This window comes from Coregonus lavaretus (assembly GCF_964263955.1).
Source record: "Coregonus lavaretus genome assembly, chromosome: 2".
Taxonomy (NCBI): domain Eukaryota; kingdom Metazoa; phylum Chordata; class Actinopteri; order Salmoniformes; family Salmonidae; genus Coregonus; species Coregonus lavaretus.
Genome location: NC_139989.1, coordinates 21,084,942 through 21,099,564, shown reverse-complemented (window position 1 = coordinate 21,099,564; position 14,623 = coordinate 21,084,942). Strand labels below are relative to the sequence as shown.

The 14,623-nt window shown below is 43.2% G+C and overlaps 1 protein-coding gene across 1 annotated transcript in view; it reads right to left on the bottom strand.

Annotated features, from left to right (window-relative positions):
- The window catches only part of rnf32 (ring finger protein 32), a gene marked incomplete at both ends in the record, with an annotated part of 64,782 nt that overhangs the window by 47,510 nt on the left and 2,649 nt on the right, over window positions 1-14,623 (bottom strand). Inside the window, 2 exons of the mRNA XM_084173341.1 lie at window positions 13,373-13,468; window positions 13,634-13,754. Of these exons, the coding sequence (XP_084029467.1) occupies window positions 13,373-13,468; window positions 13,634-13,754 (217 nt within the window). The remainder of the gene's footprint in view (window positions 1-13,372; window positions 13,469-13,633; window positions 13,755-14,623) is intronic.

The window sequence follows — 14,623 nt, the reverse complement described above, 5'->3', positions numbered from 1 at the left end:
ATTCTGTGTCAGATTAAAAGTAAAAGTGAATCCCCACCCCCCACCCCCCTCCCCCCCCCCTCTCTCTCTCTGCACCTCAGGGAAAATACGTTTTCTCTGGAATTTCATTTGACCCCCATTTGGGTTTTATAACTCAGATGTCTGCAGGTGAGGCATTAGAATTTGAATGCTATTGATTGTTCAGCTATATCAGTATAATGCTCACTCCTATATCATATCTGAATCCTTGGCATCGTCATTAACAAGATTTATGATGCATAAAATAATATTTGTTACATTAGGAGAATGGTTAGTTCTAGCTGACTGTGCTTGGCTAAACTGCTAGATTTTAGTCACTTAGCAGACGCTCTTATCCAGAGCAACTTAGTGCATACATTTTCTTTTCATACTGGCCCCCCGTGTGAAACGAACCCACAACCCTGGCGTTGCAAGCGCCATGCTCTACCAACTGAGCTACACGGGACCTAGATGAACCCGTCTCTGTTATAGGGCATGTATATAACCAATCGAAGGAAACATATTTTTGTTCCATCTCCTTTAACTACAATACTAGTTCCAGCCAGTCTACTTCCACCACCCTTTGTCATGTTAAATGTACATTTACCTCAACCACATGTAGTAATTAACCCAATAACATGTCATGTCAAAGCTCTCCATCCTCTGCCTTACCAAGCTGAGCCTCAGGAATTTTCCTGAATCATTCCACCAAGAGGAAAAGGGGTTTCCTTAGGAGAATGATGTCAAATCTGGAAACCCCATTAGATGTTCAGCATATATATGGTGTCACATAAAATATTAACGTGTCAGGGTTTGGCACTCTTAAATATTTATTATGGTCACACTGGTACAGTGTACAGTATAGCATGAATATTGGCTTCTTGCAGTGTCAGCCTTTGAGCCAAACACAGGCTTTTTCTATCGACTCATTGTTCATGCATTTATACTTTGATACTCCTTTTAACAGATTGCATAATTCCAAGTGTCCTCAGAGCTAAAGCTTGTTTATGTGACAAAATAAGCAGTCATTGTGTAGAGAATCATTGTACCATCTAAACCGCTGTGAAATATATTTTCCATAACCAAAAATATTGTATTTTCAGCTGTTTGAACCTGGTGTACAAAACCAAAAGTAGAAGACGCAAAAACGAAACTTAAGAACGGGAAGCATAGAAATAGCGCACATAGAACAGATATACCTCTTCTTAGACTTGCTTTCAATGAGAATGACAGATCAATAACTCAAATTTCTATCAGGTCGACCAAAAAGTTACATATTGCAGCGTAGTATTGACTATTCAGTGAAGTGAACACCCCATGCCTATGGAAACCATCCACCTTACTACCCTTTGCTTCCAGACTACATGTATGCCCTTGAGAGAAAAAAAAGGATGAGCGTCTTTAAAGGGGCAATCTGCAGTTTATATATACCCATTGATTCTTGAAGAATATAACTGATAAATTCCTCATGAGCTGTTCAACTGTCATACCCCATCAGAACACTGTATAGCCTAAAAAAAACTATAATTTTGATATCATGGATGGTCAGTCCTTGCATCCATCTATAAATTTGAGATTGGTTACGTTTCTCCAGGCCCATCACTCATCTTTTTACCAAAACAGAGGTGGGGTGGGTTTTGTTATTGTTTCAACTGCGGTTTGGCCCTTTAAGCCAGGCCAAATGCATCTTCATTATAGCTGTTTCCCATCTCTCCCGTCTCCTCTGCCAGCCTTTTCCATTTGCCCTGCCGCATTGTTCATATCTCAATGCTGAGCTTCATACAGCGGTTGCTATAGCAATAGCTGTATCTGACAAGGGCTCAGGCAAACTGCTGATTGAAGAAAATGTTACCTTGTGGAGTATTTCTGCCTTTAACAGGTTGCGCTGCTGTGGCTCAGAAATGTCCCCATAGATTTTTTACCCTGTGACCTGACATTCCTATTACTATTAGTGAGCAGTTAGGTAGAATTTAGTGTTGAAATGGAAAGACAGCAGAAATTATATTGACTTGACCTTCAGAATTATTTTCACCTACAATACTTTGCTATTCTTCCTTTGAAATGCAATTATATCATGGGAAAAAAGCTTGTCTGTACACTCAGAAAATAAGGTGCTATCTAGAACCTAAAAGGGTTTTTCAGCTGTCCCCATATGAGAATACCTTGAAGAACCCTTTTTCGTTCCAGTTAGAACCCTTTTGAGTTCCATGTAGAACCCTTTACACAGAGGGTTCTACATGAAACCCAAAATATTTCTACCTGGAACCAAAAAGGGTTCTCCTGTGGGAACAGCCGAAGAATCCTTTTGGAACCCGTATTTCTAAGAGTGTAGGTATTTTAAGCAACTTGTAAAGAGAAAAAGAAAAGTCTATGACAAATTGTTGAGGGGCCATTGTCTTTACCACAGGTACAGGTAGTTTGCCTTTCTGGCGTCTTAAAGGAGAGACAGATTTGAAGTATATTTGGCTACAGATGTTCTATTAAAGGAAATGTTGTTGCACTCCCTGCTTCAGTTCAGACCAGCTTCACGACTCGCTCGTTTTTAAATAGAAACACTCTCCCTGTTGGTAGTGCTACCTTGGTTAAATAAGGGAATTCAATTATTCAGTAGAGTTGGTCTTTTAATGGCATTAACCTCCATCTCAATGGTAGTGCAAAAGCTAGACAATAAATACTGTGACTAAAAATAAATGATCAACCAAATAGATGCATAAGTAGATGACGTAAAACCTATAAGGGATGCACAGGGGCTAATCATCTTTGATTCAGTTACTTTTGCCATTTGAGAATCTCTGAACAACAGATGCATTCATTGGACTGTCTGCATTTCCACTGTATAAGGAGACATTCTTTTGAAACACAGTCTGTATTTGTCAGTATTTCTATGGGTTAAAAATATTTTATAAATAAAATATGAATTACTCTTTGGGGGCACTTTGCTAAGATGTTGTATTTCTGAAAACATCACTTTGCTGTCAGATCAGATAGAAAGTCAGTTTTGACACATTTCCATGCTGGAGATGGATAAAATATACACTACTAACTACATTAGAAATAATAATTGCTTGTGTCTTATGGATCTTTGATGTTATGAAGCTATTTTGCTTCCACTGGTCCTGGGGCCCTTGTTAAAGACTTTACAGTACCAGGATATTTTGGCCAAAAACCTGGTTGTCTCTTCCAGGAGGCTGAAACTTGGCCGCAAGTGAATCTTCCAGCAATACAATAACCCCAAGAACACATCAAAATCCACAAAGAAATGGTTAATTGGCCACAAAATCAACATTTTGCAATGGGCATCTCAGTCTCCAGACTTGAAATCCATTGAAAACCTGTGGTTTGAATTGAAGAGGGCAGTCCATAAGCGCAGATGAAGGATATCAAGGATCTGGAATGATTCTGTATGGAGGAATGGTCTAAGATCCTTCCCAATGTGTTCTCCAACTCATTAAACAGTTCCAAAAAAGTATCTCTGCCGTTATTCTCGCGAGGTGATGGATGGGTGTCAATAGTTTTGACCCTTACCTTTTTGAGAAAAAAGTATTACTTGTTAAACAAAATCTATTTCTCTGAGCAATTGTATTAGTATAAAATAACATCATTCTCCAATATTTTTTAGCAATCAGTATTGCTCATTATTTGAAATATTTATTTTATAGGGTAATTTTTGCTCCTCTTTATCAAGGGTGTCAATAATTTCGGACCCCACTGTATATCATACAAGAACACAAGGCTAAATACAATAGACACAGGGAAATAAAGAGCATAACTTACAGACACTAAAATAGACAAATAGATGCAGACTGTTGTGTGTGTCTAAAATTAACATTTTGGCTTTGTTTTGGTTCAAGAATGGGTCCAACATCTTAAAGAATTGCTAAGGCTTATTTTTCAATGCAGTAGAGAAAGTTATAGCCTCTTTAAATCTTTGCTGACTCATTTATATCACCTCAGTTTGAGTTATGCATATGATGTGGCCTAAGAGCAGGCCAAATGGGATCATGACCAATCTTGACAGTATTTTCTTAGATTGTGATGAGGTGATTTCGAAGGAGTCAGGCGCAGGAGGGTAAATCACAGAATAACAGGCTATATTCTGAAACACAGAGTTACGCAGAAATGCGTCAAAAACACTCCAAGCGCACTGGAAAATTCAGGGTAAACAGGGAAATATCCCGGCGATACAAAATACGCGGAGCTCCATCGAGCTTCTCTATCCTCCACAATAAACAATCACACACAAAGACAAGGGGGCAGAGGGAACACTTATTCAGGTACTGATGAGGGGATATGAACCAGGTGTGTGTAATAAACAAGACAAAACAAATGGAATGATGAGATGAGGAGCGGCAGTGGCTAGAAGGCCGGTGACGACAAACGCCGAAGCCTGCCCGAACAAGGAGAGGTGGCAGCTTCGGAGGAAGTTGTGACAGTACCCCACCCCCCTTGACGCGCAGCTTAAGCAGCGCGCCGACACCGGCCTCTGGGACGGTCAGGAGGACGCGGAGCAGGGTGAGCCAGATGGTGACGGTGGAAATCCCGCAATAGGGAGGGATGGAGGATATCCCTCAACGGAACCCAGCAACGCTCCTCCAGATCGTATCCCTCCCACTCCACGAGGTACTGAAGGCCCCCCACCCGACGCCTCGAATCCAGGATGGAACGGACGGAGTACGCCGGAGCCCCCTCGATGTCCAGAGGGGGCAGAGGAACCTCCCGCACCTCAGACCCCTGGAGCGGACCAGCCACCACCAGCCTGAGGAGAGACACATGGAACGAGGGGTTAATACAGTAATCTGGAGGGAGTAATAACCTATATGTAACCTCGTTGATCCTCCTCAGGACTTTGAACGGCCCCACAAACCGCGGGTTCAGCTTCTGACAGGGCAGGCGGAGGGGCAGATTACGGGTCGAGAGCCAGACCCGTTCACCCGGTACCAAGACCGGGGCCTCACCGCGGTGGCAGTCAGCGTTGGCCTTCTGGCGACGCACGGCGCGCTGGAGGTGGACGTGAGCAGCGTTCCACGTCTCCTCCGTGCGCTGAAACCAATCATCCACCGCAGGAGCTTCGGTCTGGCTCTGATGCCACGGTGCCAGAACCGGCTGATAACCTAAAAAACATTGAAAGGGCGATAGGTTAGTGGAGGAGTGGGGGACAGAGTTCTGGGCATATTCTGCCCATGGCAAGAACACCGACCACTCCCGCGGCCGGTCTTGGCAGTAGGACCGCAGGAAGCTACCCACATCCTGATTCACCCGTTCCACCTGCCCATTACTCTCGGGGTGAAACCCAGAGGTCAGGCTGACCGAGACCCCCAGACGTTCCATGAACGCCTTCCAGACCCTGGATGTAAACTGGGGACCCCAGTCAGACACTATGTCCTCTGGAACCCTGTAGTGCCGGAAGACGTGAGTAAACAGGGCCTCCACAGTCTGCAGGGCCGTGGGGAGACTGGGCAGAGGAAGGAGGCGGCAGGATTTTGAAAAGCGGTCCACAACGACCAGGATGGTGGTGTTACCCTGAGAGAGGGGAAGATTAGTGAGAAAGTCAATACACAGGTGGGACCATGGCCGTTGTGGTGCTGGTAAGGGCTGTAACTTACCCGCTGGGAAGTGCCTAGGTGCCTTACTCTGGGCGCACACCGAGCAGGAGGAGACATACACCCTCACGTCCTTAGCCAAGGTAGGTCACCAGTACTTTCTGGTTAGGCAGCGCACTGTATGACCGATACCTGGGTGACCAGAGGAGGGGGATGTGTGTGCCCAATAGATCAGCACGTACTGCAGCCTAGCTGGACACTGAGATGGAGATTGCTCTTTGCGTAACACCCGCTTTATGTCCGCGTCCATCGCCCACACTACCGCCGCCACAATGCAGGAGGCTGGGAGTATGGGGGTGTTGTCTATGGGCCTCTCCTCTGTGTCGTACAGCCGTGAAAGTGCGTCTGCCTTCACGTTCTTCGTACCCGGGATGTAAGTTAGTGTAAAATCAAACCGGGTGAAGAATGGGGCCCACCTGGCCTGGCGAGGGTTCAGCCTCCTCACTGCCCGGATGTACTCCAGGTTACAGTGGTCCGTCCAGACGAGGAAAGGGTGTTTCGACCCTCGAGCCAGTGCCTCCACACGGTCAGGGCTCGGACAACAGCCAACAGCTCCCGATCACCAATGTCGTAGTTCTGCTCCACCGGGCTGAGATTCTTGGAGAAGAAGGCACAGGGGCAGAGCTTGGGTGGCGTAAGTTATGGATCAGGATGGGCCAGTACCGGGGCTGAGGTGAACAGAACCCTCAGGTTACTGAAGGCCCTGTCAGCCTCAGCAGACCAGCGGAGCCAGGACGGCCCACCCTTCAACAGAGATGTGATGGGAGCTGCGACCTTGCCAAAGCCCCGGATAAACCTCCGATAGTAGTTGGCAAAGCCAATAAGGCACTGCACCTCCTTGACCGTGGTTGGAGTCGGCCAATTACGCACGGCTGAAATGTGATCTCCCTCCATCTCCACACCTGAGGTGGTAATGCGGTATCCGAGGAAGGAGATGGACTGTTGGAAAAACAGACACTTTTCTGCCTTGGCATAAAGGTCATGCTCCAACAGTCGGCCCAGTACTTTGCGAACCAGGGACACATGCTCGGCGCGCGTAGCGGAATACACCAGAATGTCATCGATGTAGACCACTACACCGCGACCAAGCATGTCCCGAAACACCTCGTTCACAAAAGACTGGAAGACGGATGGAGCATTCATCAAACCGTATGGCATCACCAGGTATTTGTAATGGTGGTTGTGCTGAATGCTGTCTTCCACTCGTCCCCCTCTCAGACACGCACCAGGTTGTACGCACTCCGGAGATCTAATTTTGTGAAGAAGAACGGACAGAGCTTTGCAAACCTGGATTGTACAATATTTGCACATTTATTATTTTTAAAATTCTTCAAGCTCTGTCAAGTTGGTTGTTGATCATTGCTATACAGCCATTTTCAAGTCTTGCCATAGATTTTCAAGCCGATTTAAGTCAAAACTGTAACTAGGCCACTCAGAAACATTCAATGTTGTCTGGGTAAGCAACTCCATTGTATATTTGGCCTTGTGTTTTAGGTTACTGTCCTGCTGAAAGGTGAATTTGTCTCCCAGTGTCTGTTGGAAAGCTGACTGAACCGTGTTTTCCTCTAGGATTTTGCCTGTGCTTAGCTCTATTCCGTTTATTTTTATTCTAAAAAACTCCCTAGTCTTTGCCGATGACAAACATACCCATAATATGATGCAGCCATCACCATGCTTGAAAATATGAAGAGTGGTACTCAGTGATGTGTTGTGTTGGATTTTCCCCAAACGTAAAGTTAATTTCTTTGCCACATTTCTTGCAGTTTTACTTTAGTGCCTTATTGCAAACAGGATTCAGCTTTTCATTTTAAATAATTTGTAAACATTTCTAAAAACATAATTTCACTTTGACATTATGGGGTATTGTGTGTAGGCAGGTCGGTGACGCAAAATCTCAATTTAATCCATTTTAAATTCAGGCTGTAACACAACAAAATGTGGAAAAAGTAAAGTGGTCTGAATACTTTCTGAAAACACTGTACATCTGTAGATTGTGCTATTGACATTTTTCTCACAATCTAGTTAGCTAGTCTAGATCTCAGAGTACTAAGTGCTCTTCGCTGGTCTCAGAAAGGGATGGGATGTGTTCACTTATCTAACATATTAGTTGTTAAGGAATAGTGTCTGAACCATGCAATCCTTTTATGAATGGTTTCTAATCTCTAGATGTGGGAGTTCCTTCACACATATACTGGGAATGAATCAATTCCTCTTATCCCTTGGTAAAAGTGTCACATTTAGCCTGTCTTTATCAGTAGAGCATGTGTTCCTTCTTGTCATTGTTAGAGCTAATTTACTCTCCTATAACTGATAGTGTTCTGTCATTGGAGTTCGGTGTAGGGTGAAGTCCCTTGACGCTGATCTTAGGTCAATTTAGCATTTCCCCACAAATGGTTAAAGGGACAATCTGCGAATCAAACAATGACAAAGCTTTACCACGCCAATGTTTCATTAAACAGCTGATGGATGGGGCTGGAGAAATGTAACCACTCTCAAATTCATAGACAGAGTTATGGATGCAAGGACTGACCATCAATGATATAACAATTATTTTTAACTATGTCTTGAGGCTATACAGTGTTCGTTTACAATTGAATTATTAAAAAATAAAGGAGTTGACAAGTTTATATTTTGGGTTCTGATTGGGTAAGAAATTTGAACTAAGCTCATGAAGCATTTATAAGTTATATTCTTCAAGAATAAATAGGTATATATAATGCATTTAAAAGTAAAATAATGTGATGTAGCAATCACAGATTGCCCGTTTAAGGTTATGATTGGGGACCAGAAGCTGAGCCTAGATTTGTACCTAGGGGAAACTTCACCCCGGAGCGAGTTCTTCAAGGGATGAAAAGTTATGTTTAAGAATAAGCCTACATCAGTTTGGTATCTCTTGGAAATTACTAGCTTTTAACTGAATTGTTTTGAATAATCAACATTTTATTGTGTGTAACTTCTAATCTGAAGGAGGCTGTCAGAACTTGTGGAAAATGACAACACTGGTATAAGAATCAAAAAGATAAATAATATTTTGACAGTAATTTATTTGTATATTTACCCTGGCCAACACAGCTTAATCATTTACACTGTGGCATAGAAAAACCTTTCCACTGACATGCTGTTCTAAGGAATCATACCCACACCTATGAATAAATCATTTAAAAAACCCATAAAATACATTGTTATGTAGGTGAGTCTGAGACGGTTTGGTGATAGCGACAACCCAAGAACAATACTCTCTTAGGCGAGGACAGATATTCTACTAGTTTTTTTTCCCAGTTATTCTGGTTAAATATAAGTTTAACTGTGGCAATAGCATTCCATTGAGCTCATTATAATCCATTGGTGTTATTGTGTTATTGTGACTGTATGGATCTGCTTAGAATGGTGTTGACAGAGGAATGTGACTAGGTACATAGTCTACATACAAAGTTTGTCCTTGCTTTCAGCTGACAAACCAATGGGCTATGGAGATAGATTTCTGTCAAAATGTTGTAAATGAGTAACAATGTGAATTTTGACAGAAAGCTATCTCCATACTACGCTCTACAAGGAGAACAGTGCATGAAATTACCCCCCCACCCCCCACCCGCCAAATGCTGATAGATTTAGGTATTGGCGGGTAAGTTGGTCACTAGTACCAGCCACCTTGGTGGGTAGCCAATGAGCGTTTGGGAACAATATAAATTTTCGTCCCAAAAACATGCTATATGATCATCTAGCGAATATGGATGCACCTATTAGAATGAGGAGGACTTCATCTTTCTATTGTTGTAAACTTTAGGCCTATATCTCAACTACCAATTAGTGATGTGCAGTTTGCGAACGATTCCTTCTTTTTGAACGACTTTTACTGACTCGAGAGTCATGACCGTGTGGTGCCAGGATAACAACCTCTCCCTCAACGTGATCAAGACAAAGGAGATGATTGTGGACTACAGGAAAAAGAAGAGGACTGAGCACGCCCCCATTCTCATCGACGGGCTGTAGTGGAGCAGGTTGAGAGCTTCAAGTTCCTTGGTGTCCACATCACCAACATACTAACATGGTCCAAGCACACCAAAACAGTCGTGAAGAGGGCACGACAAAACCTATTCCCCCTAAGGAGACTGAAAATATTTGGCATGGGTCCTCAGATCCTCAAAAGGTTCTACAGCTGCACCATCGAGAGCATCCTAACTGGTTGCATCATCGCCTGGTATGACAACTGCTCGGCCTCCGACTGCAAGGCACTACAAAGGGTAGTACGTACGGCCCAGTACATCACTGGGGCCAAGCTTCCTGCCATCCGGGACCTCTATATCAGGCGGTGTCAGAGGAAGGCCCTAAAAATTGCCAAAGACTCCAGCTACCCTAGTCATAGACTGTTCTCTCTGCTACCGCACGGCAAGCGGTACCGGAGTGCCAAGTCTAGGTCCAAGAGACTTCTAAACAGCTTCTACCCCCAAGACATAAGACTCCTGAACATCTAATCAAATGGCTACCCAGACTATCCTCGAATAACCGGTGCACCCGCACATTGACTCGGTACCGGTACCCACTGTATATGGCCTTGCTATTGTTATTTTTACTGCTGCTCTTTAATTATTTCTTACCTTAATTTCGTATTATTTTACATTGTATTTTTTTTGGTATTCTTTCTTAAAACTGCATTGTTGGTTAAGGGCTTGTAAGTAAGCATTTCTCTGTAAGGTCCACACCTGTTGTATTCGGCACATGTGACAAATACAATTTGATTTGTTTTGTTTTTCTGAGTGACTTGTTCAGTTTTGTCATTCGTTTGACCTGCTGGCCGCAATGAGTCCTACAGCATGATTGATACACACACGCTCCTCTGGGTCATTGGCTCCAGAATCATGCTCCGACCAACAAATGTCTGTCATACAGTATATGCGCACAGGAAAATAGAACATGCTGAAGGCAGCATAGAGAAGAATAATGTAATTACACCTTGTTAAACCAGGAGTAAACGGTGAACAGTGATTTTGATGCGAAATACGCACCAAAGTTTCGGTAGCGCGAGGCACAGCTCAAATGGCGCTTGCATTCCTTCATTTTGTGAATCACCTCACAAGCAAGTGATTTATAGTTTAGTCAGAGAATAGAAACATTTGTTTTAGCTGTCCAGTGTGCTAGCTGGCCAGTGTGTTTACCGTTAGGCTACAATAATTTTGCAATGAGAAAAAGGCTAATGGAAAAAGCAATTCACTTTTCCCAGAGTGCACCTCTCATCATTAAAGGGACAGTTCACCAATAATACATTTGTATCTTATTTTTCAATTGGTTACTACTAGGCCACTGTACGAGATAAGGAGTGGATATATATTAGCCACATTACGAATTCATATTGTCTTAACAAGTTAAAGAGACATAGCATAACAAAGCATGTTTTCTGTGATGGGAAGCTTTTTTTGTCTTTATTCTGCTGAAGAAAAATTGGGTGGTTCACCAAAAAGGAAATGTTATGCACTGAAGGTGATCCATCACAGTTATGCTTAGCTTTGACAGAAACTATTTATAACACTAACCACATTTCCATCCAGCCATTTAATGCGTTCGTTCGACATGGTGGGATCTTTTGGTGTCGGTAAAATGTATTATGCGAGAAATGGCAGTGGAAATTCCTTTATGCGCAAATATTGATATAATAACCATCATATTGAAGTAAACTTGGAGTCCCATGATGATATGTTGTGTGGTCCTCCCACTACGACTCAGGAAAGCATACAGTTTATTGGGCTACAGAGGCAATAAGTTAGGATGAACTTCACTGGGTGGTGAATGTGCAAGGTGATGAGCTTGATGCTCCTTTCCAATAAGGGTCTTATTCTGGTGACATGATGATCGATGCTTGGCTGCCGTTTATCCATAATAATCTCATAATGTAAGTAACCTACCCGCACTGTATCTGTGAGCTGTTGGTTAAAGCACCTGTACCAAGACCAGAGTGGGCATATATAACAGTTTCTGTGACAAAACCATCAGTGGAGTTGAAAATGAGATAGAAACCCATTTAACTTGTATTTTTCATTCGGGAATTTAACGGCAAAAGTTATTTGTATGTGCACTTCACTGAGTAATGTATTCGGAAAGTATTCAGACCCCTTCCCTTTTTTTCTTCTTCTTTTTTTAAAAATAAATTAGCAACATTTTCTAAAAACCTGTTTTTGCTTTGTCAGTATGGGGTATTGTGTGTAGATTGATAATTTAAAAAATATATATATACATTTTAGAATAAGGCTGTAACATAAGAAAATGTGGAAAAAGTCAAGGGGTCTGAATACTTTCCGAATGCATTATACAAAACATTAAGAACACCTGCTCTATCCATGACATACGGTAGACTGACCAGGTGAATCCAGGTGAAAGCTATGATCCCTTATTGATGTCACTTGTTAAATCCACTTCAATCAGTCTAGATGAAGGGGAGGAGACAGGTTAAAGAAGGATTTTTCAGCCTTGAGACATGGATTGTGTATGTGTGCCTTTCAGAGTGTGAATGGCCAAGACAAAAAATGTAAGTGCCTTTGAATGGAGTATGGTAGTAGGTGCCAGGCACACCAGTTTGCAACGCTGCTGGATTTTTCACCCTCAATAGTTTCCTGTGTGTATCAAGAATGGTCCACCACCCAAAGGACATCCAGCCAACTTAACACAACTGTGGGAAGCATTGGAGTCAACATGGGCCAGCATCCCTGTGGAACGCTTTCGACACCCTGTAGAGTCCATGCCCCCACGAATTGAGGCTGTTCTGAGGTCAAAAGGGGCAACTCAATATTAGGAAGGTATTCCTAATGTTTGGTATACTCAGTGTACGTCATCATGCACAACCTTTTATTAGCAAAAAGTCTGTTTGATGGAAACACATCTCTGGTGGGAAAATGCGCATATTGTTTTATGTAGATTTTAAAATATTCACATGAAAATCTGTTGCAAATTGGATGGAAACCTAGCAACTGACATGGAAATGCTGAGATGGCCAGCTTTTACACTGACTATATTATAAAGACAGGGGGTAGTACCCTTTTAAAAAGCACCAGACAAATGCCCTTGTGACCCTTGATATCACCAGTCCTAGACTATGTCTCATTGCTGCACTCAGTTGTCTGAGTAGGAACTGCATGTCCTCCCTGCTCCATCTGTGACCCTGGGTGTGTCCAAATAATATATCCTTTCTCCTGAAGTGTGCACTCGTTCACTACTTGCTACAAATCTAAAAGCATTGGATTGAAAAAGCAGGTCCGGAACAAGGTAGCACGTCAGGTGATACAAGGTAGAACGGCCAAAAGTCGTCAGGTCAGGTAGTCCTGAGGCATGGTGCCAGGGCTCCTAGAGCGAGAGAGAGAGAGAGAGAAAGAGAGAGAGAGAGAGAGAGAGAGAGAGAGAGAGAGAGAGAGAGAGGGTCGAAACAGCAGGTCTGGGACAAGGTAGCACGTCCAGTGAAAAAGGTCAGAATTAGAATTAGAGGGAGAATGCCTAAGATCACACAGGACACCAGATAGGACAGGATAATTTGAGATCATGCAGTACACCAGATAGGACAGACTGAAGCTAGCCCAAACATATGACCGAATAACCTCCAATCACATGACCAATGTTTTGAGTGAGCGTGTGCAGGCGGAGCTCTAGTAGTCCTGAAATATCCTGATATCTAAGCCCCACTGCCAGACCATGTAATTAGCTTTTGACCTACATTTCTCCAAGGCTTTCAATGCATAGGGCGCGGGTCAGTTTCACATCTTGCCACTTCCAGGTAATTCTTTTATTCTCCCCACCACAACTGTGACTTTAAAGAAGACACACTCTTCATCGGCATCCCTGGCAGGAGTCTCCAGAAGCTCCAATACATCCAGAACAGCGCTGCCAGGATCCTGATGAGTGCAGAAACACCATCACATCACCCCCATACTGGCATTTCTGCACTGGCTCCCCGTCTCATTCCGGATTGAATTCAAAACCCTCCTGCTGACTTTCCAGTGTATTCATGGCAAATCCCCTCCTTATCTAAAGAAAATGCTCTCCCTCCATAACCCCACCCGCACCCTCAGGCCAAATGATATCCTGCTCCTCCACGCCCCCAGGCCCAAGCTCTGCTCCTTGGGGGATCGGGCTTTCAGCTCGACGGTCCCCAGCCTCTGGAATGCCCTCCCGGACCACCTGAAGGCACCACAGACTTAAAACAGGCCTAAAGACCTTTCTCTTTAGGAAGGCTCTCTGTTGATAGCTGTGCTCCTTGGTGTCCTTGTCCCTTGTAGCGTCAGCTGTGTTCTTTTTGTCAGTTACCGTGTCTAGTTGTGTCAAAAACAATTATATTTGGTATTATCATTATTATCATTAGCTTTGATCGACACGTGGACAGGCAAGTCAGTCCAATGATTCTTAAATTCTTATGCTTGTAAGTTGACTGACAGTACCTGTACGTCCATCCACAGTTTTGATCCACTCAGGGACGGACTGGGACCATAAATTGGCAATCCATTTCTAAAACACCAGAGGTCTCATTATTAGCCAAATAATGATTATTCTGCGCAAAACCCCCAATCTACATAGAAAGTTCACTGGGCTAAAGGTGGACCAGCCCTATGGCCAGACCGTCCCTGGACCCACCTGTTCTCTGAGTCTCCTTTTTGACAGTTTCTCTTGGAGGTAATAATGCTGCCCAATGAGACTTCTTACCCCCCAAAAGAGAACAAAATAAAGCTTTTCAAAATTAATATTTTCATCTCCATTAAAAGGTTCCAATGTACAAAACGCTATTAAAGGATGGAGATTTATGAGTCGATACAGTTCCATGACTGTTTAAAATGAAAGCACATCATGGCTGCCAAAACGTCTGTGGATTAATGACATAATTTTATACAAATTAAGAGTCTGCCATTTATGGCAGGAACTCCTAGTGGGTAGCATTGAAACCAAACACTACATAGTACACAAACTATATACTGGAAGGACTGACTTCAAGTTCCAAAGTTTATTCACCATGTGCACAGGATACAACAGGTGTAAAACAGTACAGTGAAATGTTT